Source organism: Zalophus californianus, chromosome 2 (assembly GCF_009762305.2).
Source record: "Zalophus californianus isolate mZalCal1 chromosome 2, mZalCal1.pri.v2, whole genome shotgun sequence".
NCBI lineage: Eukaryota > Metazoa > Chordata > Mammalia > Carnivora > Otariidae > Zalophus > Zalophus californianus.
In genome coordinates, this window is record NC_045596.1 from 155,272,754 (window position 1) to 155,291,186 (window position 18,433).

The 18,433-nt window shown below is 41.4% G+C and overlaps 1 protein-coding gene across 2 annotated transcripts in view; it reads left to right on the forward strand.

The window, feature by feature from the left end:
* Nucleotides 1-18,433, forward strand: part of EBF2 (EBF transcription factor 2) — a 187,155-nt gene that overhangs the window by 114,714 nt on the left and 54,008 nt on the right. For both annotated transcript variants that reach the window (XM_027600719.2, XM_027600720.2), the window contains exon 7: nucleotides 15,594-15,675. In XM_027600719.2, the coding sequence (XP_027456520.1) occupies nucleotides 15,594-15,675 (82 nt within the window). The remainder of the gene's footprint in view (nucleotides 1-15,593; nucleotides 15,676-18,433) is intronic.

Here is an 18,433-nt window from a genome sequence, read left to right on the forward strand (position 1 = left end):
GACACCAAACACAGAACTCCCAGTTTATTTAACAGCTGAATACAGAACATGAATTCCTTCTTGCTGTAATCAGCTCTTGGTTTAACCCCTAAAGTGTAAGCATTGATCTCTTCTTAACTTGGTGACTTAATTACTATCCACGGAGCTCTCCTTCTGTGTCATCTATTTTCTGGAAATGAACAGAGCCCTTTGGGTGGAGGGTTACCTGCGTGGGATCGTTTTTTCACCGAGTAGAAAGACAATTTGCTAAATGTGTCATGGTTATTTACCGAAGGCTGACGCCATGGTGGGGACATTAACAATCTCTGCTATTTCATAAGAAAGTTCTAAAAGGTGTTTTAAGTTGTTTCCCAAAGCACCTAAGTAATTCTCCCAGCATCTCCCTGAGGTAATACCCAATTTTACAGGGAAGATATGTGAGGGAACGTGTATGAGGGCCGAGAGTAGGCAGTGAAACAGAGAGGTGAAAATATTGTCATAGGCAGTAATTGAACACACTAGCCATACTCTTAAGTCTTATCCTCTGGGTCACACTGCCTTCTACACTACATTATCGGTATTAACAGAAGCATGGGAGATTAATTTTATAGATCACATGAAAAGCAGGTGACATTTATCTTCACTTTTCAGTGAGTCATCTCATTACGAGAAGGGTAAACATTCAGCCCAGGTGAAAATAGTCGAGTTAAAACCAAAATGAGTCCACTAATTTTGGGGAACTGCTTTATCGCTTTTTAAAATTGTAGTATAAAAGTCCATCTGCCTAGCTTTGTTCACCAAAAAAGGCTTTGTTATTATAATCGTGGCCAGCCTCAAGATAGAATATATTCCTAGCAAAATCATAAGCCTAAAGATGAGGACAAACTGTGAAAGACTGTGAACTACACCTGGGCCTCTCAGTTGGATGATATCTTAAACTTGAACTTAAGTACCCCCCTCACCCCCGACTCAAGACCCTGGATGACAAAGCAGGGAGATGGAAACACATTTTGATCAGTTTAGAACCTGCAGTATCTAAAGAAAACTTAAAGCTGTCATGTTCCTGGGAGTGATGAAATCTTTTTCTTAGGAAATGAAGAACTTTAGACGTGGGCGGGATGCCTAGCTGCTAGCTCAGCGTGGCTTAGCTGTAATCATGTGGGCAAGCCGAGGGATGGCGTGCTTTTTTTCCTGTTCTGTCATATTTCAAGGCAGGATTCTACCAGGAGGAATGGTAGAAGTGTAGCTTCAACTCAGGACTAACGTGCAGCCAATAAATTCTGACTCATGCATGAGCCAAGATGACTTCCTTGTGACGGTGTTGGGCCAGAGGCATTTTCTGGGCCATTTCTGGGGGCGGCCATCCTGCTGATGGCTTTGCCAGGGAGAGACTGGCATTGGACCCCTGGCGTCCGAGTCAGCAGAAAATGCTGGGCTGGACATAGCTGCCTTTCTCCCAGTGTGGCTGTGGGACCTTCCATGCTTCTTCCCCAGGGAGCTGCAGCCATGGCTTTCCCATGCTCCTGGACCCAGTCCTACTGCTTGCTTGAGTCCTGGCAGCTCCCTGAGAAAGCAGGACAGGCTCTGTGGCCTCTGAGTGAAGGGCTGAGATATTTTACTTCCAGGTCAGCTGCTGACTCCCCAAGGGAAGTAATTTTTTTCTTTAATGGCTACGTCCCATTATCTACCGCATGGGGAGAAGCCACAGACTCAACTCTAAGCTTTGGGGTGGGGAAGGCTCATATGGGTAAAACCAAGTCCCTGGATTTTGCAGATTATTGAATATGGAGCTTGTCAATTATCTAAGCCTTTCTTCCCCTCGTGATGCTAAAATTTTAGCCATTTTTTGAATTCTCTGCCGTATTCCAAAAAGAACTTCCAATAATCCATTCCAAAGTCATTTGGCTTATCGGCACTTACTTTGTTTTGGAGGGTGAGGAAGCCATTGGCACTGAAAGCCTCAACTGAGTTTTGGGGACTAGAGGCAACTTTTATATACCTTTCATGTTACCTTTTTCATGTGTGTGTGCGCGCACGTGAGTATGTGTGTCTTGTGTATTTTGATGCAGCAATGATATCTGTTCTGGTGAAGGAAATGAGTGGTTGAACTATTAAAGTTTAGGGTATCTGTAGATACCAAATACCCTCACGATCTTTTTCTCAAGAAAGTTTTCCTTATTCGAGGCCTCGTGATTTTATCGTCTCAAGTGAATGTACTGTATAGACACATATTCTACTACACCCAGCTGTAAGAACAGATCTTATTTAATGAAGGGCAGGAGTAAGTACCTAAAATCAACTCTCATCTTTAGAAAGGGCCTGGACTTGTAAAACACTGCAAATCATAAAACTGGGTTAAAAAAAGAAAAACAATTTTTATTAGTTTAGAAGTTATTTGAAAAGTTAGAGTTTTGACTAGGCTAGGTCTAGGACTTTTGAAACCTTAAAATGGACTTAGGGTCTTGTTTTAAGCAAACTGGGGCTGACATATGGATGTGACTTGAATCTTCCACATTCACCTTTAGACTTTCTTTGACCCGGGGGAAGAAGTCCCCGTCACTCAAATCAGGGGGAAGATTTTATGCCTAGCCTCCATTTTTGAAATAAAGTGGCTCCACATCACCTTGTTCTCGGGATCCAGCATATTGAACAACAATATGATATGGTGTGGAAGAGAAAGATTAGGAATGTAGGGTGGCCAAGAAGAAGTGCCAGGGCTGCTTCTGTTCCCGCTGAAGAGTGCTTGAATCTGGTTCCATCAGGAGACTTTTCGTTGGAGCCTCTGTTTTTAAAAGAGAAAATGAAAGGAGAATCTACGGGTGCCTGGGTCGCTCAGTCAGTTAAGCATCCAACTCCTGATTCTGGCTCAGGTCATGATTCCCAGGGTCCTGAGATTGAGCCCTGCATCATGCATCATGGAGCCGGTTTAAGCTTCTCTCTCCCTCTCCCTCTGCCCCTCCCCACCTAAAAAAAAAAAAAAAAAAAAAAAGAGATTCTAGTTATCTACTCACGGGTGAAGTGAGAACCGATAGTGGCCTTTGTGAGAAAACCAGAGTTAGTACAAAATGCAGTGGTATTATAGAGAATGAAGAAAAGTAAAACAGATAAAAAATCTCTTCATGGCATTTAAAGCAAGATTTCATTTTTGGTACTAAGATTTGGAAATTTCTGAAAAGTTAATGATACCCGTAAAGTAAATAGAGGCTTTAGAATCAGCAAAGTTTGAATGAAAAAAAAAAGAAAAAACCAATCAGAAATAATGAATGCCTGATTCCTGGAACCTCATGTAGATATAGGGGGTGGGTTGAGATTAGACTAATGTCATCATATTCTGCTACACTGACAACACTCTGGAATATTATTAGCTTTTCTGGATGCCTTTTGTATCAAATTCTTGACCTGATTTTTGTCCCAGTTTCTCTTTTATATCATTTAGGTTTAGTGCTTCCTTTAAGAAAAAAAAAGTTAAAAAAAATTGTAATGAAAGCCGGCTGACTCTACTATGAGTAATATAAGAAAATCTGTTTTGCTAAGGGAGTGACAGCATATTGAAATACCTGGTTTTATATTTTTATGTGGGTTTGGCAAATGCAGTCTGAAAGTGGCTAATATGATACCCGACCTGGTGTTAATAGCCAATGATAATTCCATATGTACCACCTGCTACCTGTCAGGTTACACTTTCTTTTTTCCTTTTTTGGCATGAAGGTTACATTAACTGTGAATACGGGTCTTCGTGGCTAGAGCAGAGGCAAACCGTCATACTTTTCAGATGAAGTAGATCTTTGATGTCATTATCATCTTGGCTTCTTTTCTTCGGTCACCCCTTCTTCCCAACTCACCCCCTGCCCCCTACCCTGACAACTTTTATGTAACCCTTAAGCAGCACAACATGCCATCCTGAATTTGGGAACAGGGAGAGAGAGAGGGAAGGAGACAGAATGTATCACAAGAATAAACTAGACGTGATGTTCATGGGGGAAAATCTTTCTACTAAAAACTAATATTAGAGAAATTTCCTGGAATGTATATATGAGGGGAAAAACCCATTAGCCAAGGGCGATGTGGATTTGTTAACTAATTGCTCTACACCTTAGTGTTTAAATGCCGCAAAGTCGTTTCTCTTTCTCCCTAATAACTTGTCAGGAATGTCTCAAAACCTAACTCCACATGGGTCACAACTGCTTCCTCTCGGCTCTCTCCCACGGGTACATAATTTGAAATTGGCTGGGTAAAGCTGAAGAAAATATCCAAAATACCCAAAACTGAAACCAAATCACTTGCCTCTCTATATGTAGGGCTTGACTGGGTGACCTTCTGGCTCTTTTTATCTCTAAGCTCTGCTGCAGATAAGATGTAGCATGCTAGGTCCAACACAATACATTAAAATGATTTTTCTTGAAAGGTGAAGACGTTATTAAGGATTTCCATGGCCATTCACGTATTTTTTGAAAGAAAATAATTTTAGCCTCTTACTCGTATTATTATTCCAGCTGTTGTTATTATGTTCCTTCTGCATAACTATGAAAGACACAGAAAGCTCCCTTTCTTTTAGGCTTTTAAAAATCCTCCTAAACTGGTTAATCTCTTCAGGTTGGAAACCAAAGGCAAACGCTATGGTCTGGCTCAGAAAAACTGTCCGAATGTCTTATGTTTCCAAACTATCCAAGTAACAACATTGCTTAGCTCAGAAAAATTGTTGCACTTTTTCCAGGTGCTTTCAAAATATTTTTCTCAATCTGGTGAGTCGCTGCAATAACCCCATGACATAGCTGGAGTCTAAGGTACATGCCTCTTGGGGCAGAAGCAGAAGCTGCCCTTTGCTCTGACCCCCTGGCATCTGCTCCTGACTGTGGCCACAGGCCTCTGAGAGTACTCCTAAATTTTCATCTCAACTCCTAAATTTAGCTTATATCCTCGCTTTGTCCAAAAAAAAAAAAAAAAAAAAAAAATGTTGGCTGACTAGTAACGAGGAAGTACGTGGTAACAAACCTGGGAAAGTCATTTCCCGTTCTTTAGAAGAAGTTGCTATTTTGTGTAGAGTCACCGTAAAAACCTAAACTCCAGGGATAGACAGCCAGGCACATTTCAAGTGGCTCTGCTCGTTTGGCCTACCAATCTTTTGGCTGCTGATATTAGTGATTTAGCTGAGTGGGAGGGCCAAGGAGCTCTCTATTTCTCCAAAGTTGTATTTCTCATCTCTTTGAAAGTTTGATCGCTTCCCCTGCCAGAACATGCATTTCCCACTTTGTTTTTCTAGGTTTGTTCTCAATTTGCGTCACTATTTGTTAAGCTTGCCTTGGCCTTCCAGATTCCTGCCGACCCTGAAATTTTCGAGCTTATCTACCCATACCTTGATTCTCCTGATCCTGGTTTATTTTTTGGGCCAAAAATCGAGCTTTGTGCTTGCTTGCAAAACTATACAGTTTCCCATTTTCAAGAGCACAGATGCATACGTTTCTTTGAGACTGTACTCTTCAGCATTAAAGAGGGACCCTTCATTGTAATCATTACTGAATGGATACAGTACTAATGGAACTTAATTGTTTCCACTAGATGGATCTCGGGTGTTTTTGGCAGCCAAAATGAAAATGATTCCAAATACCATCAAAGGGGCTTATAAGCACCCAGCATGCACAGAGTGTTTTGATATACAGTGGAGTGTTAATATCATTATCTCTCCTAATACAACATACGGTTACTTTAATCCTCTCCCGCCTCTGTGATCTTGGAAGATCCGACGGATAGAAGGCGAAGAATAAAACATTATATACAAGGAGACAAAGGGAGAATTAGTCCCCATCCTCTGAATGTGATTTTTTTGATTGTTTGAATGTTGGCTTCAAATATGTACCTTTATCAATACTGACTTCTGTATCTTCCACGCTAGTTTGAGTTTGTATGCGACATCAAACATACCTTTTCACACATGTTCTTTCCAGATTTTTTTTAACACTTACTTAGCAGTTTATAGAAGGAAGTGAATGATCTCCTCAAGCTGCTTACAAATTAAAAAAAAATCTGTGCTTATTAATTATGCAGGATTAGTCTAATTATAATTCAGCAAATTAATTAGCGACAGAAGGTGTTCTGAAACATTGGAGTACATTTGCATGTTAAATGGAGAGGCTAGTCTGTAATATATGTAAATTTATGCATGGCTTCATAGTTTAATTTAAAAATTTGCAGCTGCATATGGTATGGGAGCAGGTGAAAAGTCAGTTTTAGTTTAATGATGCTAACAAACATTGGATGGTGTCCTGTCTTAGCAAGAGAATGCACTCATATCTGCTAATCTACGACTCTGTTGTAAGAATATAGCATTACAGAGATGCTCAAAGTCAAGGTCATTAGCGAGTGGACCCATAGGTGCAATAAGTATAAAGCTAAAAACTGCAGAGAGAAAGCGATGATAGGAGGGACCCAAACTCTGAACTTTGTTCGCCACTTTATCCAGTAGCGCATATTGAGTCAGTCAGCCTTAGTTTCGGGAAAGTAGCATTCCAGCCTGTGTAAAAAGGGATATCTTTTTGTCTGACTGTTATCTACTCTGGCAGGTATAAAAGAGTTGTCCAACCTTGATTCCCTTTCCAAATATTCACATTTGCACTTCATTTCAATTTCCTGGAGCCGTGGGAAAGTTATTACCAAGTTATGAATTAATGGTAGGGTAGAGAGTTTTACACATTGGCCTCAACCATCTGGCAAAACAGTAAAACCAGCGGACCAGGCAGCAGCAAAGGGCTCTTGGTGTAATTGGTGTTCACTGCTCAGCCTAGCATAGACGAGCTTCACAGGGAGGGCAGAGCCCCGGGAGGGGGAGGGGAAGGCTGCACAAGGGGAAAAGGGGTGCTAAGGAAATAGGACAGTAAGGACCCATTAAGCTGATGGCTGGCTAATAACTTCATTTCTCTCCTTCACCCGAGTAGTCGTGGCATTAGAAAGGGAAATAGATTTGTATTCCAATTCTGAAGTCTCACAGAAAGATGCTTCCTGAAATCAGTTGGTAACATGCTCAGTTTCCCTCTGTCTTTTTCCCTTTTCTTGATCAGAAGGGAGAGAAAGGGATAGGGCCAAAGAGAGGATTCGGGTTAAAAACAAAACAAGACAAACAAACAAACAAACAAAGGAAAAGATGGAACTCCGCACATTGCAAAGAGCCCTCCAAAGACATTTTACGGGAACAACTGGAATTACAAACATGCTCTTCGTGTTGTATTTCATTCCAATTCAAGCCCAAAGAGTTCAATTATTATTTTCATTAATGGTGTCAGATTTTCATCCGAGTGCAAAAACAAGGACTTTTCCTTGGAGATTTTTTTTTTCCTACCAGCCTCATGTTGCCAAGTAATGGAATTCAGGAGAGTGAAGATGTCTGTCTGACTACAGAAGAAAAAAATATCCCAACATATAACCCCAGGGCCTAGGAAACTAGAGTGGGTTACTGGTCAGAAGTGAGTGGAGAATCAAAGTGGCCCCTTGTTTATGCACCTCGGTGATGGTTGCTACTCAATTGTTTGCCACTTGAGCTGTGGGAGATATTCACTTCAGAACAAATCAGGAAACGAAGTCTATCAATACGGAGTCAGAATTAACACGGTGGGGGAAGTCGCTCCCTCCCTTTGCCTAAGTGAGCACAGCAGATCCACTCGTGAGGCATCGTGTTTGGTAATGAAGAATCTGTTGCCACGCTGAAATGCCACTTCCAGGAGCTTGTCATTGGAGTGAACTCCGAATAGAATATGATTTGATGGGGCCTGCTGCCAGGTAGGAACCAAATGATTTTGCCTGACCAGAGTTTACTGAAAACAGTGATGAGGATCTTGACCCACGGCCTTCTGCTGTTCCTCGTTTCCTGCAATCTGTTGTAATAGATTCAATGGCATGGTCTTTCCCCCCCCCCCCTTTGGAAAATAATCTCTCTCTAAAAATCAAGGGAAGGACTTTAATATTGGACAGATAAACAATGCAGAGAGAACCATATTTGAATTTATGGCACATCCCTCTGGTATAATTTTGTTTGGAAAATGGGCCATTTTAAAAGGTGGTGGGGAAGTAGGGACAGTTCAGGGGAGGGTGGCAGAAGCATGTCTAGTGAAAGGTGAGGGAGCTGACTTACTATGTCCCAGGTGTTTACCCAAACACTTTGCATGGGTAACTAATCCTCACTACTGGCCTAGAAGATCATGTTACAAACTGAAGGTCCTAATTTTTACACTAAATACTAAGCAAGCAAATTAATAATAATAATGCAGAAGCCTTGGCATCATGTGGAAATAACTTCGTAGGGATGCCCCAATGAGCTGCCCACATAAAAGACTGAAATTATCTGCTGCCAAAGAAATTAACTTGCTGGTCTATTTAAAAATGTCCAAAGGAGGAGAGTCTCCTCTGTCTCTTGGGTAATGCTTTCAAAATTTAGCTTGGTGACTTGACTCTCAGAAAATGTTTTCCAAGACTTAATTCATCTTCTTAGGTTACACATTTGACTTCCAGCCTTTTTTCCTCTGTAGTGTTGATAGACAAATGGCCTCGAATCTTCCTCATCCACTCAGGGCAATCTCTGACATTCTTTTTGTAGAGGGCTACAGCTCTTTGGGCCCTGTCGACTTGGGAGCAGATGGGTTCTTGAGACGGCCTGTTTTCCGATATCTGACAGACTTGTTTGTCTTCTTCCACACACTCCAAAATAGCCACTGAATTCTCAGAGACTGTGGGCCCTGATAAGAATTATAGACATTTTCGTTTGCTTGCTTGTTTTGTTTTGTGACACGAAGAATGATTTCACTCTCATTTCCAGAGAGTAAGATGAAGGACATGACGTGATCCCCCATGTGGATCAATGAGGCCGTAGTTCCCCAAGCAGTGTGTCCTATCTTTTCCTTCAAAAGAAGTGTGGTCAAGCTCCCACCAGAGCAATGCTCTCCTACGAGTCAGACAAAGCAGAGTTCCCCTCCTAGCTCTTCCCCTTATTAGCTGTTTGACCTTGGACAAGGAAGCTAACCTGTCTGAGTCTTGTTTATTTCTTCTGTAAAATGGAGACGTTGATTCTCCTACTCTCAGAGGTGGATGGATTAAACAAAATTACACATGGTACATAATATGAGGTCGATGAAGGTGGGGTATTTCTTTGTTGTTATTATAATCATCATCATAATTAGTCTTTTAGCCATTGGGAGTTAGAGACGTTGAGTGTAGTTGTAAGTAAGAAAATTTAGTGCTTCAAAATTTTCTATAAACTTACATTTTTAGGATCTGAGATGGCCTTTCATTGACATAGTCCAAGTGAATAAGCTTTAGTGGTCATAAAACTCTTCCATAGGAATGTCTGTGGAGATTAAAGACTCTGTGCCTACTCTGTTCATGTATTTATATTTACATTTTAAGGGATTGTTTAAATAAACGGATTACATAGAAAATCAGCTTACAAAAATGAGTATTTGATGGAAGCCTAAGAAAGCCAGTCAGTCAAAATTTTTTAAATTATCTCCCCTTTCCATGGATCTTCTTGAACTTTGTGCCGGCCATCATCTTACCAAGCAGATTCCAAGTACAAAACATTCCCAGATGCCCCATTGTGAAGTTTTTAAGGTGTAGCAAGAACCAATGGGGAGTTTGAACTCCCAGAGTCTCTTAATTTTTGTGGACTTCAGTGAGAGTCTTCACAAAGCCCTTAAAGCTTCGGGCCCTTTCTTACTTGGGCTGACATCTAAACAATCAATAGGGCATGTCATCTTCAAGCCAAGCATGGGGTCCACTGCTGCCCTTCACCTTACTTTGGCTGCTTGGATTTAGATTCTCTTAGAGGCTTTTGGGAGAGGAAAATGTATCCTTTCTGTTGTAGGAAGGTTCAAAGAGGATATCACGGTTAAGACCTAGATTAAAGCTGGAACATTATCATGTTTTTTACTGGTCTCAAGTGGAAACCCAGCATGTAGGGGTTTTCCTACATTATACAACAGAGTGAGCTGCCCTGTTGGCCATCCCAAGTGAGAAAATGGCTCCAGAGGTGTATCCATCCTGCATGAGACTCCTCACTCTGCCTAGTCCCCCATAGGATATAAGCTTGACAGGGCCCTGGGAGAGGAGAGGCAGCTGCCCATTTCTTTCAAACATGATTTTATGATCCAGCCTATCCCGGATAGTTTTTAGAGATGATAATTTGACTGTTCTTAGAAATGGTATGAGTGTTTTAAGGGAAGGGAGTTATCTTTTTTTCAGAAGCACACACAAACAGTGGAAGCCAATTATATTTTAATTTATTGGACTCTAGAAAAGGAGGGTTAGTAGTTAATCCAGATAAAATGTGTCTTCCTCAAAAATCAATGGACTTAGTCCTTTAAACACCTACATGGTTTGTGAGGCTATATTGAGTCTACATATGGCTCGGACTTCTGTGAGCCAGACTGCTTATGTGGCCATCACAGCAGAGAGAGAGAGAGAACCAGATATAGCACCCCCTGCTCTTGGCTTTTGGAGAGTACGGGGGTGTTCTCATCTTCATGGTATGTAACATGTGACCATGGCATTGCAGAAATTATTCCTATGGTAGGCAGAATTAGATTTTTTTAAGGGAATAAGTTTCAAAGTGAAAGGTATTTTACATATTATTTGGCATAGAGTAAGGTTCTGCTTAATGGTAGCTGTTACTAGTGCCAAGTTCACATTCTTTTGATACACATCCCTGTCTAATCTTTTTCTTGAAAAAAGCTTTCATTGTCTTCCCAGAGTGCTTTCCTCAACACTTTTTGTATTGCAATTTTTTAGAAGGCACTATATCTTGGATTTCAAATGAGAGATGAATTGAATGACCCCTACCACAAATCTGGACAAAATTATGTTGGGTTTTGTACTTGTCAGATCATTGGTTATAATTCTGGAATTTGGCATGAATACTAAGTATTTGCCCTTCCTTTGATTTAGAGATAGTCCCTCTCCACGTCCCCCACCTCTGGGCCTTGACTTTGCACCCTATTTGTGCAACCAGTTTGAATCTCAGTTTCTGTTTGGGAAGGGCTCAGGACACATCTAGACCCATCTAGGAACTATCATTCTACTCTTGAACAGTGCTGTGTGTTCCAATATTCTAGAGATTGGGAGAGAAAGAGATTTCTGGGTGGCTGGGCAGTCCCCTGTAATTTTAGACCCATATTCAGGGGTCTCCAGATTCCTCTCAGAATCTGAAACAGCATATTTTGAATGGTTTGGTTGTATGCTCCATGAGGGCAAAGATTTGGTCCATCTTATTTGCCATGGTGTCTGAACCTTCATGGAGGATACTATATACTTCATAATTGCTCAGTTGGGTAAATAAATGAATGCAGCAAGTATTTTCATTAGTAGGCATTTACTTCCATGCAACTATCTTTGACCTAGTGTTTTCCTCTTGGGTTGCTATAGTCCTCTCACTCTTCAAGAAACCAGAATCCTTCATGTTGTTTTTTTCCTTTCCTCCCTCCCTCCCGCCCTCCCTCCCTCCTTCCCTTCCCTTCTCTTCTCTTCTCTTTCCTTCCCCTCCCCTTCCCTTCATTCCCCTCCCTTCCCCTCCCCTCCCCTCTTCTCTATTTCTTCTTTCTTTCTTTCTTTCTTTCTTTCTTTCTTTCTTTCTTTCTTTCTTTCTTTCTTTCTTTCTTTCTCTTTCTTTCTTTCTTTCTTTCTTTTCTTTTCTTTCTTCTTTCAGACCATTTTCTGAATTTTTAAAAACAGCTATATTGAGATATAATTTACATACTATAAAGTTCACTTATTTAAAGTGTACAGTTCAGTGGCTTTTAATATATTCACAGAGTTGTGCAACTGTCATCACAACCTGATTGGTTCTGGAAGCATAGAACACCAGATGGAGCTTGCTGTGAGAAGGACTCATGTTCAAATCCTTGTTTCTGCTACTTACAACCTGTGTGATCTTGGGTGAATTTCTTAAATTTTTGGTGACTTTGTTTTTTTCTAGCTGTGAAATGATTGATTCATCAATCATACAGTTGTTGTAAGAAAAAAAATGATGCACTGTATATGAAGCCCCTACACCTAGCCTCAGGGTATGGCACAGAGTAGACACTTGGCAAACTTTCTTTCCTTTCCCTCTGTGACCCCTGTACCCTTCAGCTGCTGGACCAACACAGGATAGTGAGCAGGAACAGAGATGTCTCTGATAGATGATATTCCTGAGCCACCTTCTCCTGCCTCAGAAGCATGTGGGAGAGTGCCTAAGACAATGGTTGTTCAACAGTTTGCCTGTCAAGCCCTGGGGGACTGCCTGCTCTGACCAAGGCATCACCCAAGATGCCCCACTGTCCACCAGTCAGCAGTCCCTGCTTATTTTTTCCCCACTATCTTTGACCTATCTCTCAGAAAACCCTGCACACACCCCACTTGGACTGCAGTAAATCATGGTCTTTTTGTCTTCAGTGGTTTCTTCCATCAGTGTAGCCATTTCTGGAGGGCTCTCAACTCTACATACTTTTCTTTGTCATCATAGAATATTAATATTGGAAGAACCCTAGAGATAAGCTAGTTAAACCCAGTTGAACAAACTGAGGCCCAGAGAAGTGAGCTAACTTGGTTACATAGTTGGCATAGGTCAAGACTAGAATACTGTCAGCATGTCATAAATATCTGCAGAGTGAAGAAATGCCATTTGGTACATTACATCATCTCAGCTGACCTAGGATCCAGGTTGCAATGTGCTGGCTTGAGTTCACATTTTGATCTCACCTCTCTATTCCTCTGCATCTAGAGAACAAGGATAATCCTGTTGTTGGTGGTGTTCACTCCTAAGGAATGAGATCAGAAGCCTTGCAAAGTGTACTGCACTAAGTGGTTATAATATTTATGTAGTCAACATTGTTTGGAGAAAGTGGAAATAACAACTTCCATCCTAATGAGAATCTGCACATTTGGTCTGAATCTTGCAATTCATTTGGGTTTCCCGTTTCTGAGTGCAGAGTGCTGACATTTTCCAGGCAGCTCTGGCTTCGGAGGGATCCAGACCCAGGGGATTTGTTCCCTGCAAGTCACCCTGTAGTTAATGGATGGTATAGTTAGTAAAGGGTTCTGTATCAAGCCCCTGAGCATGGTGGGTGGAGGGGGGTGGATGGGAGAGAGGTAGAAGACAGCAATAAAAGCAAGAGAAAAAATTGGATATAACAGTAAACCCCTAGGATTCCTTTAAATTAATTTTTAGGTTCACATATAAAATATCCAGGCCATAATTTTTCAAGCTAGCTATTTAGAAACAGTTATGCCTTCTTTTAGAAGCAGTATACAATGTAAGAGAATTTTCTCTCTCTCTCTCCCCTCATATCCACCCCCCCTCCTCTACCACTCTCTTCCCCTTTGTGAACAGAAGGTTATATCCTTAGTATGCAGGGACTAGGCAGGTTACAGACTCAGATCCCAGGCCAGGGAAAGAGTCAAAACTTTCCACCCAAAGAACTGATGAGCGTCCTAATTGAAACTGAATTGAGCCTTTCAGCAGGCCCCTTGTTTCCCTAAATCAATTTGATTTCATGTAAACATGTATTTCTTCTGCACTTTTCCACCTACCACACCATGCATATAACAATGCTTTCGCGAACATTAATGTTTTTGCCAGATACATTTTAGAGAAAGGGTCGGGTAGGTAAGGGAAAGTATCACCCACTGGGAGTGCATTCTAAGGAACTCAGTCCAAGCAAAACTTTTCCCAAATCAAGGACTTGGTAAGAAAAAGCACTCACTTTGGTTTTAGGAGGGGAAAAGGTGTAAATCACGCTTGGGGGTGCTGGAGGATAGATGTGGTGTGGGAAGGGGGGCTATTGTTTGGAAGGAGACTCGAGAGAGAAAAAAGCAAGTTTTAAGCATATCCTGAGAGAATCTTCATGAGTTCTGAGTGGCTGTACCTGCCTCTTCTGTGAATGTACAAGGGCAAGAATATTTCCCCTTACAAAAATAAAATGTTTGCATTCTGATCAACCTCTGATTGCTACTGGCAGGCAGACGTTTCACTGCACATTAGGAAGCAAAGGCAGGTTGTGAATTTGAACGCTGCATAAAGCAGTGCGGAGCAAAAGGGGAAAAAAAAAAAAAAAACCAGCGTGGAGCATTTCTCTGCCCTGTCACTCTGGAGGTAGCTCGGGTAGCTCGGGTGAAGACCCTGATACCTTCATGGCACAGGAAGTCCTGCCTAACCTCCCGGCCCAGCCAAGATGGAGAGAGAGAAGTGAAAAACAGATGTTATAACATCATGAAAAAAATTTTAGCTGTTATTTCCAAATTCACAATTCACAGCCCACCTTTATTTGTAGATAGGGGTCAGGAGCACTTGGCCAAATATTTTTAGCAAATCTAGAGTAAAACAGCCTCAAATACAGAAACCGTTTTGAAACACACAGTTCCCATTCTCTCCTCCTTGATCGTTTGCTGTTTATCTTTCCGTCAGATGTTTTTTTCTTTAAGTGCTAAATACAATTAACTGGAGCGCTCTCTAATTCTTTTGTGTGACTCTTAAAAAAATAAAAATAAACAGAAGGTCACCATGAGAGCATCTTACCAGCCGTTGCTTTAAAATAGAATTTTTGGAAGCATTGTTGATTTCTACTTATTTTTGTTGGTAAATCCTGGAGAAAAAATGTATATCTTTTCCTTTAAAGTTCTAATTCAAGGCATGGATGTGAGAGTTCTGGAGGGACTTTGGGACTGCGGTAAAATTTCGTTGTCATAGTAACAGAAAGGGAAATAGGCCTAGCTCACCTGGGACTTTAATACTGCAAAAGCTGGATTTTTTTTTTTTTTTTTTTTAAGGGAAAGGACTCTGCAAGTGAGATAAATGAAAAACTTATTGTGGTTTGAAACAAAATCCCAAACATTAAAATAGGTAAATGGCTGAAAAGGCCACCTCTGCCATTTTTCTGGTTTGATGTAGTTGTCTGATTAAAGATACCCAGTTTTTAAAATTGCACAAATCGTTTATTTCAGAGACGGCTGGCTTAAAAATATGCCTTATGACGAATGATAACCTCAGACCATGATTCAGTGCCTTGGTATTTTCCCGGATAATGTATAGAAGGTCTGAAAGGACATTCACAACTTGTTATTAGTCATAAAAACCCCAGTGTGTACCTGCAAAGGCTGACCTGCCTTTGGATGGCAACGTACTGTTTTCTGATTTTATATACATTGTTTAAAAAGACCAGGGGCCCTTTGTGTGTGAGGGTACACGTGTGAGGTGTGTGAGCATGGAGGTGCGTGTGGCCAGTGGAAAGTCACATGCGTGAGAAACCCTGGGATTCTGGGTGAAGTCTTGCTATTATTTACCCTGGAGCAAGACATGTTTACACGGCAGGAGTCACTGCTGCTTTGGAAGCCTGATTTTTGGGAGACAGAGTGCCCTTGCAACTCGGGGGTGGGTATACAAACCAGAGCCCACCTTGTGACCCGCTTCACAATCCTCAAATCGCAAACATCCGAATTTGCAAATTGCAAAGGGTCAGCGGTGTTCCTTCCCAGGCAGGGCCGGCTGAAATTCCCCAGATGGGAAATACAATCCCTTTCCAATCAAATCTAATATAATGCAGATCTATTTTCTCTTAAAAAATGTTTACTCCAAAATGTAACACATTGCTTTCTCTTCACAGATTCTTTCTAAAATTTTTCCTCAAGTGCAATCAGAATTGTTTGAAAACAGCGGGAAACCCGAGGGACATGAGAAGGTTTCAGGTAAGGGGTCTGCAGTTCTTCCCTGTTACGTGAGTCATCCTGTTTTCTCTCTCTTTAGCACTTTCTTTCTTTTTTCCTTTCTTTTCTTTTTTTCCTTAGAAAACATTATTCACCGACCCTGCTAACAATAAAGATGACTCTAAATGATATCCCTCGTCTGACAGTATTGAGGGCTTCTATATTCTGTAGTGTTTAGGCCTCTCGCCTCTGTTGCCAAGGCCCGAGGGGAGGGGCACCAACCCAGGCTGGAGATTTGATTTTCAGCCCCCAGGCTGCCCTTCGCACACACAGCTGCCCACAGCAGGAACCGTGTTCTTGATATTCAGCCGCCTTGGGATTTTTCAAAGCAGCTTCTCTGTGCTTTCTGCAAGCAATAGCCTCTTCCCTTCCTTTGCCACCGATTAACTATGCAGTGGTCTCTCTCCGAGTCTCTGGGAAAGCAGCGGCCCAAACAGCCGTGGTTACTTTAAGATCACAGCATGACAACAAGACCCACGGGACAGTGACCCAGCTGCCGGGCAGTTAAATCTGCCACCGGTTTCATCACCCTTGCCACTGATGTACTGAGGATACGAGCTAATAAAAACACAGAGAGAGGCAAAGTGTGTCAGGTTGGAGATGAGAGGAAGTGCAGTCCCCCTTGGCCCCCTTCCTTAATCTTTGAAGGACCCATATTTAATCCGCCAAAAGGCTTTCCTGCCATTCATACACCCTGCCGAAATACAGAGCGCTCCCTTCCCCATAGAAACATGGAAAACATGTTAAACAATAGCATTCAGGCTTGAGACTTAAAAAAAAAAAAAAAAAAGTCTGGCAGCCATGGGAGGGATGGGGATGATTAGACTCGTGTTTTGGGTGGGAACAGTGAGGTTCTGGGGGTTTTGTAACTCGCATCGAATTGCAGGAAGGATGCGGTGGAACCAGGAACCGGGAGGGTCTGTCTGGTCAAACCCCTTCCACCAGACCACGAGTTTGCACCGTGGACAGCTGCTAAGTGGATGCCTTGCTGTTGACTTTTTGAAATTCTTTGTAATTTCAGAGCCAGGGGTCACACATACTCATTGGGCACGGGACTGCACAAGTAACGGGGCTGCCCCTGCCAGCCACCCGGAGAGCTTCTGGGGCTTAGGAACAGAGTCCTTCAGGAGTTCACGGGGGAGGTGGGCGCACACAAGGCAAGAAAACTACTTTGCAAAAAAAAAAAAACAAACCACATTCTTGTCTTCCCCCCCCCCCCCCCCACACCGCATCATGGTCATCAAACAGTCTTGCTGGCACTGGGACATTTTTGGTTAGTTATTTAACACAATTACCAGCCTCTCTTAAAAAAGTCAAACGCCTCCTCTCCGTCATACAAAGTTTCCCCTGCTGTATGGTATGAAGACAGGGAGAAATAAAATGAGCTTTCTTAGGGATGATGCAGGATCATTGTCTGAGGTGGAGGCTGATGGAGATTGTAGGTGTTCTGTGTTCCAAATGCAAACGTAAATAATTTCAGTCCAAAAAAGTATGAGATTCAAAAGGATTCCAGAATACCTTGATGGCCAAAGCTTGGCTTTCACTTCCCAAAGAAACAGAGGTAGGAAGAGGGGTTGGCAGTTCGGATTTCTATCCCCCTATTCTCTACCTTCACTTCCAAAGAGTTTTAAATTTGAGAATGCTCTCATCAATTTCACGAGGCTTTTAACCGAGTGTCTTGTTGTTTTATTTTTCTCAAATTTTGGAAATGAACTCACTAAGCACACGCATGCTCATATTTCCTCTACTTCTTCCGTTATTTACTAAGTGACGATTTCAGTGTGCCTGAGCTTTTAACAGGGTTAGAATAAATATTGCTGATCTCAAAATGATGGGAGGTTCTCATCCAATGTGAAAATATTGACTTCTGCAAAGAAAGTGAAAGATTTTTTTTTGGTTTGTGGGTTCTAATTGTCTTATTTTGGGGTAGAGCTAAAATTAATTGGCAATTTGGGGGGTATTTTTTATTGAGATAAAATTCAGATAACATATCATTCATCATTTTAACCATTTTAAATTGTGCACCTCAGTGGCTTTTAGTGTATTAACAATGTTGTGCAACCATCACCACTATACAATTCCAGAACATTTTCATCATCCCCAAGTGAAACTCCATACCTCCCAATTCTCTTTTCTCCCCGCCCACTGACAATCACAAATCCACTTTCTATCTCTATGGATTTTTCTATTGGGGACATTACATATAATTGGAATCATACAACGTGTAGCTTTTTGTGTCTGATTTCTTTCACTTAGCATCATGTTTTCAGGTTCATCCATGTTGTAGCAGGTGTGAGCACTTCATTCCTTTTTATGGCCGAATAATATTCCATTGTAAAAATGTACCACATTTTGTTTGTCTATACATCAGTTGACGGACACTTGGGTTGTTTCTACTTTTAGGCTTTTATAAATAATGCTGCTATGAACATTTGTGTACAAGTTTTTTGGTGTGTGAACATATGTTTTCAATTCTCTCGAGTATATATCTAAGAGTAAAATTTCTGAGTCATATGTTAGCTCTATCTTTAGCTTTTTGAGGAACTGCCAAACTGTTTTCCACAGTGGCTGCATCATTTTATATTCCCACCGGTAATATACAAAGGTTCCAATTTCCCCATATCTTTGCCAACACTTGTTATTTTCTGTTTTGTTTTGTTTTGTTTGTCTTTTGTTTTTGTTTTAAGTTCTAGCCATCCTAAGAGTGTGAAGTGGTATCTCATTGTGGTTTTGATTTGTC